Raw genomic sequence first — 16,149 nt, forward strand, 5'->3', positions numbered from 1 at the left:
AATGTTTGGACCAAGTTAACAGGTAGCTTATTAGATCCTTTGTAGGCATGTTGGGCGAGATGGAACAGGTGTATTTCTGAATCAAATGCGCCAAATAAAAACTGACATTTTTGGGATATAAAGAAGGACTATCGAACAAAATGACCATTCATTGTGTAACTGGGACCTTTGGGATTGCAAAAAGATGAAGCTCTTCAAAAAGGTAAGCAATTTATTTTAATCGCCATTTCTGACTTTTGTGATGCATCTGCTTGGTTGGAAAATGTGTAATACTTTTGTATGCGGGGCGCTGTCCTCAGATAATCGCATGGTATGCTTTCGCCGTAAAACCTTTTTGAAATCTGACAAAGCGTCTGGATTAACAAGAAGTTAAGCTTTTAAATGATGTAAGACACTTGTATCTTCATGAATGTTGAATATTACGAAATTTAGTATTTTTGAATTTCGCGATCTGCAATTTACCAGATGTTGTCAAATCGATCCCGGTAACGGGATTCTAGCCGTAAGGGATCCCTAAGAGGTTTTAAACCACTATGGATCAGAACTGGAAGCATTAGTTAAAGCTGTTAAACCACTATGGTTTAAAAAACATTTGTTGTAAAAGCACTGTGTCAACTGTAAATCACTTAGTGTTTACTTGATGACAAAAATATTAAAATACAACTGTTGTTAACAAAAGGGATTCATAAATACATTTCATTAGTTGATGCCAACTTAGGAATTCTACATTATTTTAGTTTAAATAAATGTGATCTATTGATCGATACCAACTTACTGATTCCACATTTTAAATAAATGTGACTGATTGATGCAAACTTACTGATTCTACAGTACGTGACATCATGCCACTTGCCTGGGCATCCTGCGGCATGTTGTACACCTCGGCGTCCAATAGCACGGTGCACGCACTAAACGGGAGCGTCTGATTGGCTAGTGTTCTGGCAGCCCGGTAGTGAACTCGTAACACTTCCTGTTCGTTGGAAACGATTAACTTTTCCTGGAAGAGAGAAGAGGGGAGTTGAGTTAGACTAGAATAAGGAGTAGAGCCTTTGTTTATGCAATAATTCATAAAGGACTGAAAAGGGTGGAGTCGAGTTTAATAGTTGAGACAGAAGAAAGAAGAGAAGATAAAACTAAAGCGTCTCCTACTTGTATTTGTAACGTGAAACGGTATTCAACGTAAATAACAGTTAGGAAATAAGTAATAAGATCAAGCTATAAAAAAGGAACATTAAATAGGACTGAGTTTACATTTACTCCACATACCCGTTCAATGCTGTGTTGCAAGCGTAGCTTCATACGAACAACTTCCTGTTGTTTAAACATCTCCTTCAGTTGGTCCGGTAGAGACGGAGGGGGAGTGATCTGTTAATAGAGACAAATAAATATAAACATTACAAACAGTTCAACATCATGAAACATCTGAAGATTGTTTAATTAGACCCTTTAATGCAGGAGTGTCTTGAGTGGAGGACATTAGCGATAAAGAAGCATACAAGAGAGGACAGAGGAGATACAAGAGAGGACAGAGGAGATAAAAATAATAAAAACACAGGAGTGGAGATTTTCAGTCAAGGAGCACCGAACCCTTTAATGATCAAACTCCAGACTCACAGTTGGAATACAGAGTTTGCCGAACGGGTTCCCGTCTAGCAGGTACGATCCAGTAAACGTCATGTATTCGTCGTAATACTGCGGCGGCTGGGGGATGACGCTCAGCAGCACTTTACGCTTCTCCTCGATCTTCTTGCGGATGTGCAGGAACTCGTAGTAAGGGTTGGCCCTCTCCGTCTGGTACGGCTGAATCTCCTCCAGCTTCAGAGAGTCAACGATGGCCGCCAGAGACGGCTGAGGCTTCTCCTTCCCCTGAGCAAAGACGAGAAGAGGCATACGGTAAGATAAGGTAGGGGAGACATACGGTAAGATAAGGTAGAGGAGACGTGCGGTAAGGTAGAGGAGACATGCGGTAAGGTAGAGGAGGTAAGAAACTTTACTGTTCCCAAGATAAGATATTTTGTCCAGTATCCCCCTCCTTTACTAAACCTACCGCTCCAGTATCCCCTCCTTTACTAAACCTACCGCTCCAGTATCCCCCTCCTTTACTAAACCTACCGCTCCAGTATCCCCCTCCTTTACTAAACCTACCGCTCCAGTATCCCCCTCCTTTACTAAACCTACCGCTCCAGTATCCCCCGCCTTTACTAAACCTACCGCTCCAGTATCCCCTCCTTTACTAAACCTACCGCTCCAGTATCCCCTCCTTTACTAAACCTACCGCTCCAGTATCCCCTCCTTTACTAAACCTACCGCTCCAGTATCCCCTCCATTGTCCCTTTCCACTTCCTCCCAGTCTCCCTCCTAAACCTCATTCCCTCTCAACCATACACCCCATCCCTCTATTCCTTCCTCACCTCCAACCTCTCCCCCTGCCATTATCCTCCAGAGGAACCCACCTGGTGTGTGCTGCCTCCGGCCTGGTTTGAGGTAGACATTCTGGGCATTTTCCTCTTCCTGGGGTGGGTCTGCTGGACGTCCTGGCCGTCCTCGATGGTTACGGAGCGGACCTTGGCCTTAGCCCCGGAGGAGTCAGAGTCTCTGTCCCCAGACTGGGGCGAAGAGCTAGCAGAGACTCCACTGCTGCTGTAACTACCACTACTACCACTCTGGTCTGTCTGGGAGCCTTGCTGGAGGTTACTACACTGTCCAGAAGCCCCAGACAGTGTCTGTCCTTCTGATCTCTCCTCAGAGGTAGAAGCCACTTCCATTGGCTCTGGGCATGGCTCCGATTTCACCTCAGGGATGGTGATCATATAACTGCCCTCTGACGAAGACCGACAACTAGTCCTTCCTGTTGACATGACCTCAGGACCTCTGCTCTTCTCTAATGTGTTGTCAGGTGCATCAGAAGTTTCTTCCGATTTGTGTTCAAGGCACGGCCATCGCAACACAGTAGATGGTGTATGCTGGCTAGAATGATCGTTTTTTTCCGGCTGAAGATCGCTGGAATCGACAACGTCACTGGAGAATCTGGATTGCTTACAGTCCTGAACGCTTGCGTCAGTGTCCATGTCCTCTTGAGATTCATTGGTTCTACCAGCACTCTGCATGGACTCATCTGTACTAACACTGGGCGGTGTTAGTGTGCTGCTGGTGGAGGCTACTGGGTTGTCCATCCATCCTGGTCTTGACGCTCCTAACACACTGTCAAGGCTCTCTACAGCTGCTCTGTTGTCAGCGCTGCTGGCTCCACTCTCTACAGGAGTTGTATCTTTAGGATCAAGAACCAGATCTCCACCAATCTCTGTCTTCATCTGCTGTGAGGTCACCATACTGGTGTTTGGAAGGGTTTCCCATGACTGGCTAGCAGAGAGAGATGAGGTGGGTTCGGTGCTGGAGAACGGCAGTTGACAGGATAGAGAAGATAATGTCACCAGTGGCGTCGTGTCCTCAGAGGGCAAGTACTTCGTGCTACATTCAGGCGTCGCAGTGGAGGTCTCCACGGGGATACACTGGACGTCCCGTATTAGGAGAGGATCAGAGGTGGAAGAAAACCCTCTCTGTTCTGGTGTAGCTAGCTGTTGGACACTAGCCTGCTGAAGTGTTGAGGAGTCCTTTACAAGAGGATCTCTGGTGTTGGACGCTTGAGGTGGGAGATGGACACTTGGAGCGGTGTTCCCTTCACTCTCAGCGTTGAGATCTGCATCTGTTCTTGGAGCGATGTTACCTTCACTCTCAGTGTTGAGATCTGCATATGTTCTTGCATTAAGGAGATTTGGAAGCATCTGAGTAGGACCCCTTTGACTCTGGCTCTCCTCTGGATCTGCACAGGTTTCTGAAGGAAGCTGAACACTTGAAGGCTCTTCATTTTGTTGAGCAGCAGGCACCACGCAGGCCTTGGACAGAGTTTCAAAATGTTTACCTGCCGTCGCAGAGTTTGTGTCCTCGTCCAGAATAGCTATAAGGTAGGGGGAAGTGTGCCGGCTCTGCAGCGGAGTCCTGTTACCTTGCGCTGATTCTGGAAGACCGTTGTAGTCTTTGTCGTGAACGGCAGGTGATCTAGACTGTGAGAGGAGGGAAGACGGGAGGAAAAGCGGCTGAGAGTCCTGAGAGGCTTCCAGGGTCATATCCGAGTCGTACTCTACGGGTCTCGGCGTCAGCACGGTTGCCTGACAGGAGTCCTCAGAACTGGCCATGGAGAACATGGACACGGACCTGGACATGAGACCCGACCGCTCGCTCTCCGGCCTGGGTGACCTGCTCAAGCTGTTCTCAATACCAGCCATCAACTTCCCACTGAGGGAGGAGAGTGTCTTCCCGTCCAGGGACATGGTCCTGGAGCTGGTGATCTCCTTTATGGGTTTGTCTCGGTCATGAGCGTCACTAGAGCCTTCGGAGCTCTTGGAGCGAAGCAGTTCTTTGCTCGAACACTGTTCTCCAGACGACAAGGACATCGTCTTGGCTTTGCTTTTGAGCTTCCCTGGGTCTGTTGTCGTAGAGGAAGGTCGTTGTTTCATCCTCTCTCTCTCCTTCTGTTTGATCTTTTCTAGATGCTTCCGGTGCCACTGTTCAATCTCCTGGTCCTTCAGACTCAGCATGCGTTCGAAGCTGGTCTGCCTCAGGTCCTCATTGACCAGACGTTTCTCCTTGGGGCGCTTCTCTTCCCGGGTGGCAGGCGAGGCTTTAGCTTTGGACCTGTTGTCTCGGTCAGTCTCAGTCTCGTTGGATTTGGTCTTACAGGCCTTGCTACCCTCCTTGGAACGGTCCTTGTCGCTTTTGTGACGATCTTTGTCTCGATCTCTGTGCCGGTCAAAGTCTCTGGATTCTCTGTCTCTTCGGTCTCGGTCTTTCTCTGGCGTTTTCGGGACCTCCTCCTTTAGCAGTTTTGCTGGTGTGGTCTTGCCACATTCAGACACATAGCCTTTCTTCTCCTCCAAGGGGAGCTTCAGGTTAGAGCTGGAGGAAGATGAAGAGCCATCTTTAGATTTTTCCCTTTTCTTCTTATCGCAGTCTTTGTCTTTCTCCTTAGCACGATCCAATTTACTTTGATCAGTGTATTTCTCTGAAGGTGGTTTTAGTTTGTTATCCCAGCCTATCCTGTCTTTGTCTCTGTACTCCCTCTCCTGCCTCTCCCTCTCGCTCCTCTTATCCGGCTTCTCTTTGCTCTTCTTGTCCTTGCTCTCTTCGTGTTTTTTTGTTGTGGACAAGGCTCTGAGCTTTTCACTCTCTTTGTGGTTCTTGTCACCAGGGGACGAATGAGATGAGCCAGACGCCATCCTCTCCTTCTCCCTCCAACGATCCATAGAATTTTGTGAATTCTCTGATTTCTCCAGGTGCTCCATCTTAACCTTCTTCTCCTTATCGGGATTCTTTTTATCAGTCTTTTCAGTCTCCCGTTCCTTTACAGAAGGCCTCCTGTCAGATTTGTCCCGTTGGTCTTTCTCAGAGGTATCCAGCCGGTCTAGATCAGCCGTAGACGTGTTCCCCGTTACCGGTTTATCCTTCGGTTCATCTTTCACGCTTGTAGTGTTATGCTGCGTCTCCTCAGGAAGAGATGTAGTCCGTATGGAGTTGGAGCTGAGGCAATCTGTCCTCTCCTCACGCTCACTGGGCTTCCCATCTTTTCCTCCTTTCTCTTTACAGACAGCAGAGGTTTCCTTCCCTTCTTTCTTCACCACCTTGTCTTTATCCTTCTCTTGCACCTCTCTCAGCCTCGTCTCCTTGCTGCTGCTAGAGGGGTATTTGTCTTTCGTCCCCCTCTCTTCCTTCACAGGAGAGCCGTCTTCCTTCTCGGTCTCGCTCTCAGTTTTCCCTGGAGGCAGAGGTTCGTCATCATTGAAGAAGTTCTCTTTCCAGAACTCCCTGTCGAACTCCTGGTTCCTGTGGCCGTCCTTCCTGCCGCCCTCCTTCTGCCGGTGGCGGTTCCTCTCCCTGTCCGCCTCATACTCCCTGCAGTGGTTGTTCTTCTCTTTGTGTTTTAGTTTATGTTTTTTGACCACTTTGCCATCTTTGTCGGTCTTCCGTAAGGCACCACCACCGTCAGAGCTGTTCACACCGTGGGCAACGCTGCGTTCTTTATTATGCGGACTGGAGCCGCCACCAACACTACAGTCTACGGCGACGTCCTTCTGCTGGTGCTTGCTCTTCTCCTTGTGCTTGCAGCCTTTACTACTGGAGCTCTCCGTGCAGAACTCAGACTCTGGGTTGTAGTGGATGTACTTGACATCATCCAGCGGACAGGGGCCTTCGGCAATTGAGACGCACGTCATCTTGGCGTTCTCCTGTTTGAGCGGGTTGGAGGACGGATGCTTGTCAGCCAGGCCGTAGTTGAGCTTGGGGGACTTGACGGTGGCGGACAGGTGGAAAAGGTGGACGGACGAGTCGTCCTTGGGACTGAAGGAGATCTTGAACGAGTCCTCGTCCCCACAGAGTCCTCGGCTGTTCTTGTCCATGTGTGTCTCCGACACAGACACGGTGGCTACGGAAAACACCAGAGCTTTGCTGTTCTCCTTCTCGTCCTCCTGGTTCTCCTTGTTCTTGCTCTGGTTCTTGTTCTTTTTCTTGACTTTGCTGCTTTTGTCTTTCTGTTCGGAAGTTGTGAGGCTGCCGAGGTTCTCTTTCTTAGTCCTGCTGGCGTCTGACGCCTTGTGTCCCTCAGAGCCGTTGGAGCAGGTCGGAGAGCTCCTTCTCTCTGACGGCATCTCCATCTCATCACTGGAACTATCTGAGCTGCAGTAGTGAACACGGGACAATGTCTTCGTCTTCTTAGAGGACTTGACTGAGCCGCTCCCGTCCCCTTTATTGCTCTGCTTCACCAAATGATTTCTTTCCTTCTCCCTCAGCTCTCTCCGGAGGATGTGTCGATCGTTCAGGGCTTTACTCAAGTCCTCTTCATCTTTGAACTCATACTCATCCAGGCCGGACATGGAGGATGAGGCCTTCACGGTGCTCTGCTTTCCGTCGGAGTCCTTTTCCACGTCTGAGTCATCCAGGTTGTCGTCGTCAACGTCGACGCTGGAGGGGTTCACCGACGGAGGGCCTTCTGACTCTGTGGAGAGAACATAGGAAAACAGAGGAATTAAAATATTGTTTGATTGCCAGTGTTTGTATAGTGTTGAGGAACACAGAATGATTACAACCTTGTTTTTAAATCAAGTTTGATTAAAAAAAGGTAAATGACCATATGTAAGCAAACATAACAAAATGAGAGATCTATAACACACACACAACCTTTATTCTATTTTGTGATTTCAAAAATTAACTTAAAATATGATAAAAACATCAAATAATGACAAAAATACAACTCAACAGGACACCCTCCCCGGGGGGGGCTATCCTCTACAGGACACCCTACCTGAGGGGCTATCCTCTGGGTCTGAGAGGGGCACCTCTCCTTTTAGGAGGAGCTCCAGCGCCTGAGAATCGGCTACGTCGACGGGCCGCTCCCCTCGCTTGTTGGCCTGGAACGCATTTCCTCCATGTGTCAGCAGTAGCTTCACAATCTACACGGAAGAGAATAGGACAAGTAATTAGTGAACCTGTTATGGTCCTGAATGAAGAGATAATTGTGTAAATGCCTGGGTTTAGGATAAGGACAAGAAACATACATCTGCATTGCTTGCTGTTTTTTGGGGGGGGTAAGCTGGGTTTCTGTACAGCACTGAGATATCAGCTGATGTAAGAAGGACTTTATAAATAAATCAATTTGATTTGAAATCTAGAAAAATGACGTGTGCTAGATTTCTTTAGACCAAAGTTGTATCATCATTGCTACCGGTCGATTGGTTAGTTGACAGAATGAGTCAGGTAACTTAATCCTGGTTATAGAGCGAGGGAGGGAGAGCGAGGGAGGGAGCGGGAGGGAGGGAGCGGGAGGGAGAGATGAGCAGCAGCAGTAAACCTACTTCAGTGTGTCCACTGCTGGAGGCATCGTGGAGCGGAGTGTCATCATCCAGACCTTGAGTGTTGACTTCTGCACCGGCTGCAATCAGAACCTTGGCCACGTCGTAGAAACCAAGGTTACACGCCTCGTGAAGGGGCGTCCAGCCTGATGGAGGATGTATTTTAAATGGTAATAACATAATGATCGTACTATTATTTTTTAAATTAACTAGGCAAATTAGTTAAGAACAAATTGTTATTTTACAATGACGGCCTAGGAACAGTGGGTTAACTGCCTTTGTTCAGGGGCAGAACAGAACCTTGTCAGCTCGGGGATTCGATCTTGCAACCTTTCGTTTACTGGCCCAACGCTGTAACCACTAGGCCACCTGCCGCCCCATACTACACAGTTCTAACCTATGAAATACTTAATTCATTGTTTCTATGGGATACATTTAAACAAGTACTACTGGACAACGTAACATTGAGTATGAACTGAATCCTCAACACTTCTGCAAATCTCTGTACTATAAAAAAAAGTACCCTTATCGTTGTATCAAAAGGTGGCCAGGTGTTCCTATACCTGCGAAGTCTTTAATGTTGACGTCAGCCCCGAGGCTGATAAGCTCCTTGACCTGTTTGGCATCCCCTCGTATGGCGGCCATGTGTAGCGGCGTCTCTCCACGCTCGTTCCTCTTGTTCACCTTGTCCCTCGCTCTGGAGGCCGTGCTGCTGGGGAGCTTCTTCTGCACCGAGGGAGCCTGGGACGGTTTGCTAGGGGTCGAGTCTGAGGAGGAGGGGAGGTGAGAGAGAGAGGAGTCAAAAGACAAGAGATGATCTAACACTCAACCAAAACAAACTGACGCTGGGAGGTCCATTATCTTTAAGGCTGTTGTTTAGCCTTACGACTCATCCTTATGATAACTATAGTCCTTATCCACATCCCTAAAGGCTGATACGAGGAGACAGGGCGAGGGAGAGAGGGCGAGGGCGAGGGTAAGAGAGGGCGAGGGTAAGAGAGGGCGAGGGTAAGAGAGGGCGAGGGTAAGAGAGGGCGAGGGTAAGAGAGGGCGAGGGCGAGGGTAAGAGAGGGCGAGGGAGAGAGGGCGAGGGAGAGAGGGCGAGGGAGAGAGGGCGAGGGAGAGAGGGCGAGGGAGAGAGGGCGAGGGAGAGAGGGCGAGGGAGAGAGGGCAAGGGAGAGAGGGCGAGGGAGAGAGGGCAAGAGAGGGAGAGAGGAGACAGGGCATGAATGTATTGTGACTAACCTGGGCTGTTGTCCCTGGCGGTCATCTGCATCAGTAAGGCCATCTGCTTCCGTTCCGACAGCGGGTAGCCAAACAGAAGATTAACAGGGGCCTTCTTACTCCCCCCAGACTCCTTCTTGACTTTCTTCTTATCCGGGCCATCTTTATCTACAGAGTTAGGACAGGCAACAGGGTTAGACTTAGAAACTACACAAATACACATATCTTCCAAACCAACAAGGTGTGAATCCCAAATTGCACCCTATTCCCAATATAGTGCACCTGAGCCCTATGGAGCCTGGCCAAAAGTAGTGCACTATATAGGGGGACAGGGTGCCATTTGGGACACAGCCAAGATCAACAACAACAGGTGACACAGTGGTTCTCCCCCCAACCTCATCTTTCGCACAATATTGCTCCATCACACGCAAAAACAAAACTGTTAGCAAGTAGGGGGGAGCAAAGAAAAATCATTCTTTGTAGTCAGCAAAGTGCTTAGCTCCTTGGTATCCCCTCTTCACCACTAATAATACGATCAAGTCAACAACATACAGACCTGTATGACGTGAGCTAGCTAGCAAGCCAGAGAGAGCAGGCAGGGAGGGAGGAGATGCAGGGAGGAGATGCAGGGTGAAGCCAGAGAGAGCAGGTAGGCAGGGAGGATGAAGCCAGAGAGAGCAGGGAGGCAGGGAGGATGAAGCCAGAGAGAGCAGGCAGGAAGGGAGGAGATGCAGGATGAAGCCAGAGAGAGCAGGTAGGCAGGGAGGAGATGCAGGGTGAAGCCAGAGAGAGCAGGGAGGAGGTGCAGGGTGAAGCTAGAGAGAGCAGGCAGGAAGGACAGGGCTCATGTGTGTCTACAGTGTAGCACAGCAGCGTGGGGTAGACCTGACGTGATAAAACGTGATGTGACCGAGTTGCAGGACCGGGCTGATCCAGGACAAGACACACAACATGTGTATGTGTGTGTGTTTACAGCACAGCAGATAGTGTGGCGTACATGCTGCTAAAGTCACTACGTCGAGACAAGACACCTACATACACACAACACATGTCTAGAGGACCCAGGCCAAAGCTGCAGTGACAGTTACCTGCTGAGTACATCCTGCAGGGAGTCACTAACCTCCCCTCAGACTCTACCCAGGACTCAGTGGACTGGTCTGGGACTGACTCATCTACTGGGCAGAGCAGAGACACGGGAGGGTTGGAGGGGGAAGAGGGGGGAGAGTAGAGGAGCAGTAAGGGGGAAGAGAAGGGAAGAGAGAGAGGAGAGTAGAGGAGAGGGAGGAGGGGAGGGAGAGTAGAGGAGAGGTAGGGAGAGTAGAGGGAGAAGGGAGAGGAAAGCAGGCAGAAAGCACAGCATTAAGGCACGCCGATCTTTCTGGCAAAAAACGCTCATTCACACACAAAACACACAGCCGATCAGTGATGAGAAGGGCTGCGGCGGTATGACATGTTGTTAGTCGGTTATTGTCCACGCTGAAATGCGCCTTCGGATCAGGTCTAAAGAAACATTATGATACAAAGAAAATGTTTTTCAGAAGAACAGAATATGAGTCGGTCTACTGTATGTTATCTGGCTATTCTCCATGATATAGACTGTAGACTTGTTCATTTATCAGAATAGATACTGTATGTTATCTGGCTATTCTCCATGATATAGACTGTAGACTTGTTCATTTATCAGACTAGATACTGTATGTTATCTGGCTATTCTCCATGATATAGACTGTAGACTTGTTCATTTATCAGACTAGATACTGTATGTTATCTGGCTATTCTCCATGATATAGACTGTAGACTTGTTCATTTAGCAGACTAGATACTGTATGTTATCTGGCTATGATATAGACTGTAGGCTTGTTCATTTATCAGACTAGATACTGTATGTTATCTGGCTAGTCTCCATGATATAGACTGTAGACTTGTTCATTTATCAGACTAGATACTGTATGTTATCTGGCTATTATCCATGATATAGACTGTAGACTTGTTCATTTATCAGACTAGATACTGTATGTTATCTGGCTATTCTCCATGATATAGACTGTAGACTAGTTCATTTATCAGACTAGATACTGTATGTTATCTGGCTATGATATAGACTGTAGACTTGTTCATTTATCAGACTAGATACTGTATGTTATCTGGCTATTCTCCATGATATAGACTGTAGACTTGTTCATTTATCAGACTAGATACTGTATGTTATCTGGCTATGATATAGACTGTAGGCTTGTTCATTTATCAGACTAGATACTGTATGTTATCTGGTTATGATCCATGATATAGACTGTAGACTTGTTCATTTATCAGACTAGATACTGTATGTTATCTGGCTATTCTCCATGATATAGACTGTAGACTTGTTCATTTATCAGACTAGATACTGTATGTTATCTGGCTATGATATAGACTGTAGGCTTGTTCATTTATCAGACTAGATACTGTATGTTATCTGGCTATTCTCCATGATATAGACTGTAGACTTGTTCATTTATCACACTAGATACTGTATGTTATCTGGCTATGATATAGACTGTAGACTTGTTCATTTATCAGACTAGATACTGTATGTTATCTGGCTATGATCCATGATATAGACTGTAGGCTTGTTCATTTAGCTGACAAGATATAAGCATATAAAACCCAAGCATTTATTTGATATGATTTTACAATAATAAGAATATATTTGAATTTAGCTAAATAAAATAGAAAATATAAATTTTCCCATTCTGGAGCGAGTGCGCATGTTGAGCGTAAAAAGTGTTTATTTGAAAACAGGTCCTATACGTCAGATTGAGTTATTTGGCAACTTTAGTTGTGAATGATACAAACCTTAGAAATCAAATGGGCTGCATTATGCGGCTATTGATTGATTTAAGAAAGTCGAGAAATTAAAATAAAAACGTATCAAGTGATCATATCATGCCAGGTAGACTACTCCGGTTTTATAGCATGGGTTTAATAAAACCAGCTGAGAAATAAACAGCTGGGATCCATCAAAAAACTCTCCTCTCCGCCGAGGGGCCGGCGGCCTCTTGCTGACCTACACGTGATATTCCACCCAAACTCTGCATGCTATTGGCTGTCCAACCCTGTTCCTGTAGCTACCTAGTGATGCTATTGGCTGTCCAACCCTGTTCCTGTAGCTACCAAGTGATGCTATTGGCTGTCCAACCCTGTTCCTGTAGCTACCTAGTGATGCTATTGGCTGTCCAACCCTGTTCCTGTAGCTACCTAGTGATGCTATTGGCTGTCCAACCCTGTTCCTGTAGCTACCTAGTGATGCTATTGGCTGTCCAACCCTGTTCCTGTAGCTACCTAGTGATTCTATTGGCTGTCCAACCCTGTTCCTGTAGCTACCTAGTGATGCTATTGGCTGTCCAACTCTGTTCCTGTAGCTACCTAGTGATGCTATTGGCTGTCCAACTCTGTTCCTGTAGCTACCTAGTGATGCTATTGGCTGTCCAACCCTGTTCCTGTAGCTACCTAGTGATTCTATTGGCTGTCCAACCCTGTTCCTGTAGCTACCTAGTGATTCTATTGGCTGTCCAACCCTGTTCCTGTAGCTACCTAGAGTGATGCTATTGGCTCTCCAACCCTGTTCCTGTAGCTACCTAGTGATGCTATTGGCTGTCCAACCCTGTTCCTGTAGCTACCAAGTGATGCTATTGGCTGTCCAACCCTGTTCCTGTAGCTACCTAGTGATGCTATTGGCTCTCCAACCCTGTTCCTGTAGCTACCTAGTGATGCTATTGGCTGTCCAACTCTGTTCCTGTAGCTACCTAGTGATTCTATTGGCTGTCCAACTCTGTTCCTGTAGCTACCTAGTGATGCTATTGGGAAAGCAAATGAAATCTGTTCGGGGAACATGGATAGTAACAACGTTTTCACAACAAAACATATTTCATTAAACGGTTGAGGGCCTCTTTCTCTGCGCGCTCGAGAAAGTAATGAAGAGGAAGAGGAAATAGAAACTCCTGAGAGATTCTGTAGCTAAAAAAGGTAATGTAGCTATTAATAATGAAAATATTTGTTAAAAAAAAGAAGCCCCATTACTAGGCTATTCAAAAATAAAATTCACTATAAATTGTAGGCTAACTCTGTAAGCCCCGCCCTGCACAAATCAGAGAAATCAACAGCGTCGCCAAGGCCTATATGTTCTCTCCCAGACTCATAGATAGACCGTTTGGAAGCATAGCATGGAGGTGGTAACTAGTCCATCCAGCATAATAATACAGTCTACAACAGGCTAGACTTATTATGTACCAAAAACACGTTGCTCTGCCTTATATGCGGTAGTTTATGTATTGTATAAAGGACACAATCATAATTTCAAATCAGGTTTAATTTGATTTTTTTTCCCCCCCCGGGCTTGGACTCATATGCACAGGTTCTAATATGCATATGAGTGTTTTGAATTAAATCAGTGCCTTAGAAATCTGTCTATTTCTTTACGTTTCGCTTCAAACGTACACAACCATGTTGTTTTCCACTGTTTCAAATCTGTTGTTGAACTTCTTTCTTCAAAAATTGATCGATCACAGTTTAGTGAGTTTGAAAAAGAAATGATACTGTTATGATAATTGTGATGTAATTTTCGATTACATTGATGTCAGATAGCCTAGCGGTTAAGAGTAGGGACGGGGCAGCGGGTAGCCTAGCGGTTAAGAGTAGGGACGGGGCAGCGGGTAGCCTAGCGGTTAAGAGTAGGGACGGGGCAGCGGGTAGCCTAGCGGTTAAGAGTAGGGACGGGGCAGCGGGTAGCCTAGCGGTTAAGAGTAGGGACGGGGCAGCGGGTAGCCTAGCGGTTAAGAGTAGGGACGGGGCAGCGGGTAGCCTAGCGGTTAAGAGTAGGGACGGGGCAGCGGGTAGCCTAGCGGTAAGAGTAGGGACGGGGCAGCGGGTAGCCTAGCGGTTAAGAGTAGGGACGGGGCAGCGGGTAGCCTAGCGGTTAAGAGTAGGGACGGGGCAGCGGGTAGCCTAGCGGTTAAGAGTAGGGACGGGGCAGCGGGTAGCCTAGCGGTTCAAGAGTAGCGGTACCTAAGAGTCGGGCGGGCAGCGGTAGCCTAGCGGTCAAGAGTAGGGACGGGGCAGCGGGTAGCCTAGCGGTCAAGAGTAGGGACGGGGCAGCGGGTAGCCTAGCGGTTAAGAGTAGGGACGGGGCAGCGGGTAGCCTAGCGGTTAAGAGTAGGGACGGGGCAGCGGGTAGCCTAGCGGTTAAGAGTAGGGACGGGGCAGCGGGTAGCCTAGCGGTTAAGAGTAGGGACGGGGCAGCGGGTAGCCTAGCGGTTAAGAGTAGGGACGGGGCAGCGGGTAGCCTAGCGGTTAAGAGTAGGGACGGGGCAGCGGGTAGCCTAGCGGTTAAGAGTAGGGACGGGGCAGCGGGTAGCCTAGCGGTTAAGAGTAGGGACGGGGCAGCGGGTAGCCTAGCGGTTAAGAGTAGGGACGGGGCAGCGGGTAGCCTAGCGGTTAAGAGTAGGGACGGGGCAGCGGGTAGCCTAGCGGTTAAGAGTAGGGACGGGGCAGCGGGTAGCCTAGCGGTTAAGAGTAGGGACGGGGCAGCGGGTAGCCTAGCGGTTAAGAGTAGGGACGGGGCAGCGGGTAGCCTAGCGGTTAAGAGTAGGGACGGGGCAGCGGGTAGCCTAGCGGTTAAGAGTAGGGACGGGGCAGCGGGTAGCCTAGCGGTTAAGAGTAGGGACGGGGCAGCGGGTAGCCTAGCAGTTAAGAGTAGGGACGGGGCAGCAGGTAGCCTAGCGGTTAAGAGTAGGGACGGGGCAGCGGGTAGCCTAGCGGTTAAGAGTAGGGACGGGGCAGCGGGTAGCCTAGCGGTTAAGAGTAGGGACGGGGCAGCGGGTAGCCTAGCGGTTAAGAGTAGGGACGGGGCAGCGGGTAGCCTAGCAGTTAAGAGTAGGGACGGGGCAGCAGGTAGCCTAGCGGTTAAGAGTAAGGACAGGGCAGCGGGTAGCCTAGCGGTTAAGAGTAAAGTACTTTCCCCTTTTCTAATTTCCTCAACTTTTGCATATTTATGATATTGAAGGTTATCAGATCTTCAACCAAAACCTAATATTATATTAAGGGAACCTGAGTGAACAAATAACACAAAAAACAATACTAAATTTCATTTATTTCATAAACAAAAGTTATGCAACACCCAATTCCCCTGTGTGGAAAAAGTAATTGCCCGCTTTACACTCAATACCTGGTTGTGCCACCTTTAGCTGTAATGACTCCAACCAAACACTTCCTGTAGATGTTGATCAGTCTCTCACATCACTGTGGAGGACATTTTGGTCCACTCTTCCATGTAGAACTGCTTTAACTCAGCAACATTTGTGGGTTTTAAAGCATGAACTGCTTATTTCAAGTCCTGCGACAACATCTCAATTGGGATTAGGTCTGGACTTGGACTAGGCGATTCCAAAACTTCAAATTTGTTGCTTTTTAGCCATTTTCATGTAGACAGGAGCCTTATGGCTTGGGGTAAAAGCTGTTGAGAAGCCTTTCGGTCCTAGACTTGGTGATCCGGTACAGCTTGCCATGCGGTAGCAGAGAGAACCGTCTAAGACTGGGGTGGCTGGGGTCTGACAATTTTTAGGTCCTTCCTCTGACACCGCCTGGTCAAAAAAATAAAATAAAAAAATAATAAAATATGTTGCTTTTTAGCCATTTTCATGTGAATTTTTAGAACATGGTCTCGCTGCGTTTCAGCTCACAGACGTACGGCCTCTGACGTGTATACCGTTGACTATGCACTTAAAATGGCAAATGGGAGGCTTTGAAAAATCGAGCTTGTTTTGAGATCAAAGCAAGAGTTGCACATCTTGTTCATATCCTTCGCTAGTTAGTGAGTTATTAGCCCAGTTATTACTAATTTGTAGTCAGCAATAGGAGAATGATTAGTGGAGGGATTAGCATCGCTGCTAGCTAGTGGAGGGATTAGCATCGCTGCTAGTGTAACCGATGTGAAATGGCTAGTTAGTTAGCGGTGCGCGCTAATAGCGTTTCAATCAGTGACGTCACTCGA

At 47.7% G+C, this 16,149-nt stretch overlaps 1 protein-coding gene across 3 annotated transcripts in view; it reads right to left on the reverse strand.

Annotated features, from left to right (window-relative positions):
- LOC115170207 (ankyrin repeat domain-containing protein 12) overlaps positions 1 to 16,149 on the reverse strand; it is a 47,955-nt gene that overhangs the window by 1,097 nt on the left and 30,709 nt on the right. The window contains exons 4-12 of one of the 3 annotated variants that reach the window (XM_029726597.1): positions 10,211 to 10,294; positions 9,144 to 9,290; positions 8,462 to 8,665; positions 7,902 to 8,044; positions 7,352 to 7,499; positions 2,454 to 7,045; positions 1,615 to 1,866; positions 1,267 to 1,365; positions 854 to 997 (exon numbers count right to left, since the gene is read on the reverse strand). In XM_029726597.1, the coding sequence (XP_029582457.1) occupies positions 854 to 997; positions 1,267 to 1,365; positions 1,615 to 1,866; positions 2,454 to 7,045; positions 7,352 to 7,499; positions 7,902 to 8,044; positions 8,462 to 8,665; positions 9,144 to 9,290; positions 10,211 to 10,294 (5,813 nt within the window). Of the gene's footprint in view, positions 1 to 820; positions 998 to 1,266; positions 1,366 to 1,614; positions 1,867 to 2,453; positions 7,046 to 7,351; positions 7,500 to 7,901; positions 8,045 to 8,461; positions 8,666 to 9,143; positions 9,291 to 10,210; positions 10,295 to 16,149 lie in introns of all 3 variants that reach the window. The other 2 variants (XM_029726596.1, XM_029726598.1) reach the window with 2 other exon arrangements.

Source organism: Salmo trutta, chromosome 31, assembly GCF_901001165.1.
Source record: "Salmo trutta chromosome 31, fSalTru1.1, whole genome shotgun sequence".
NCBI lineage: Eukaryota > Metazoa > Chordata > Actinopteri > Salmoniformes > Salmonidae > Salmo > Salmo trutta.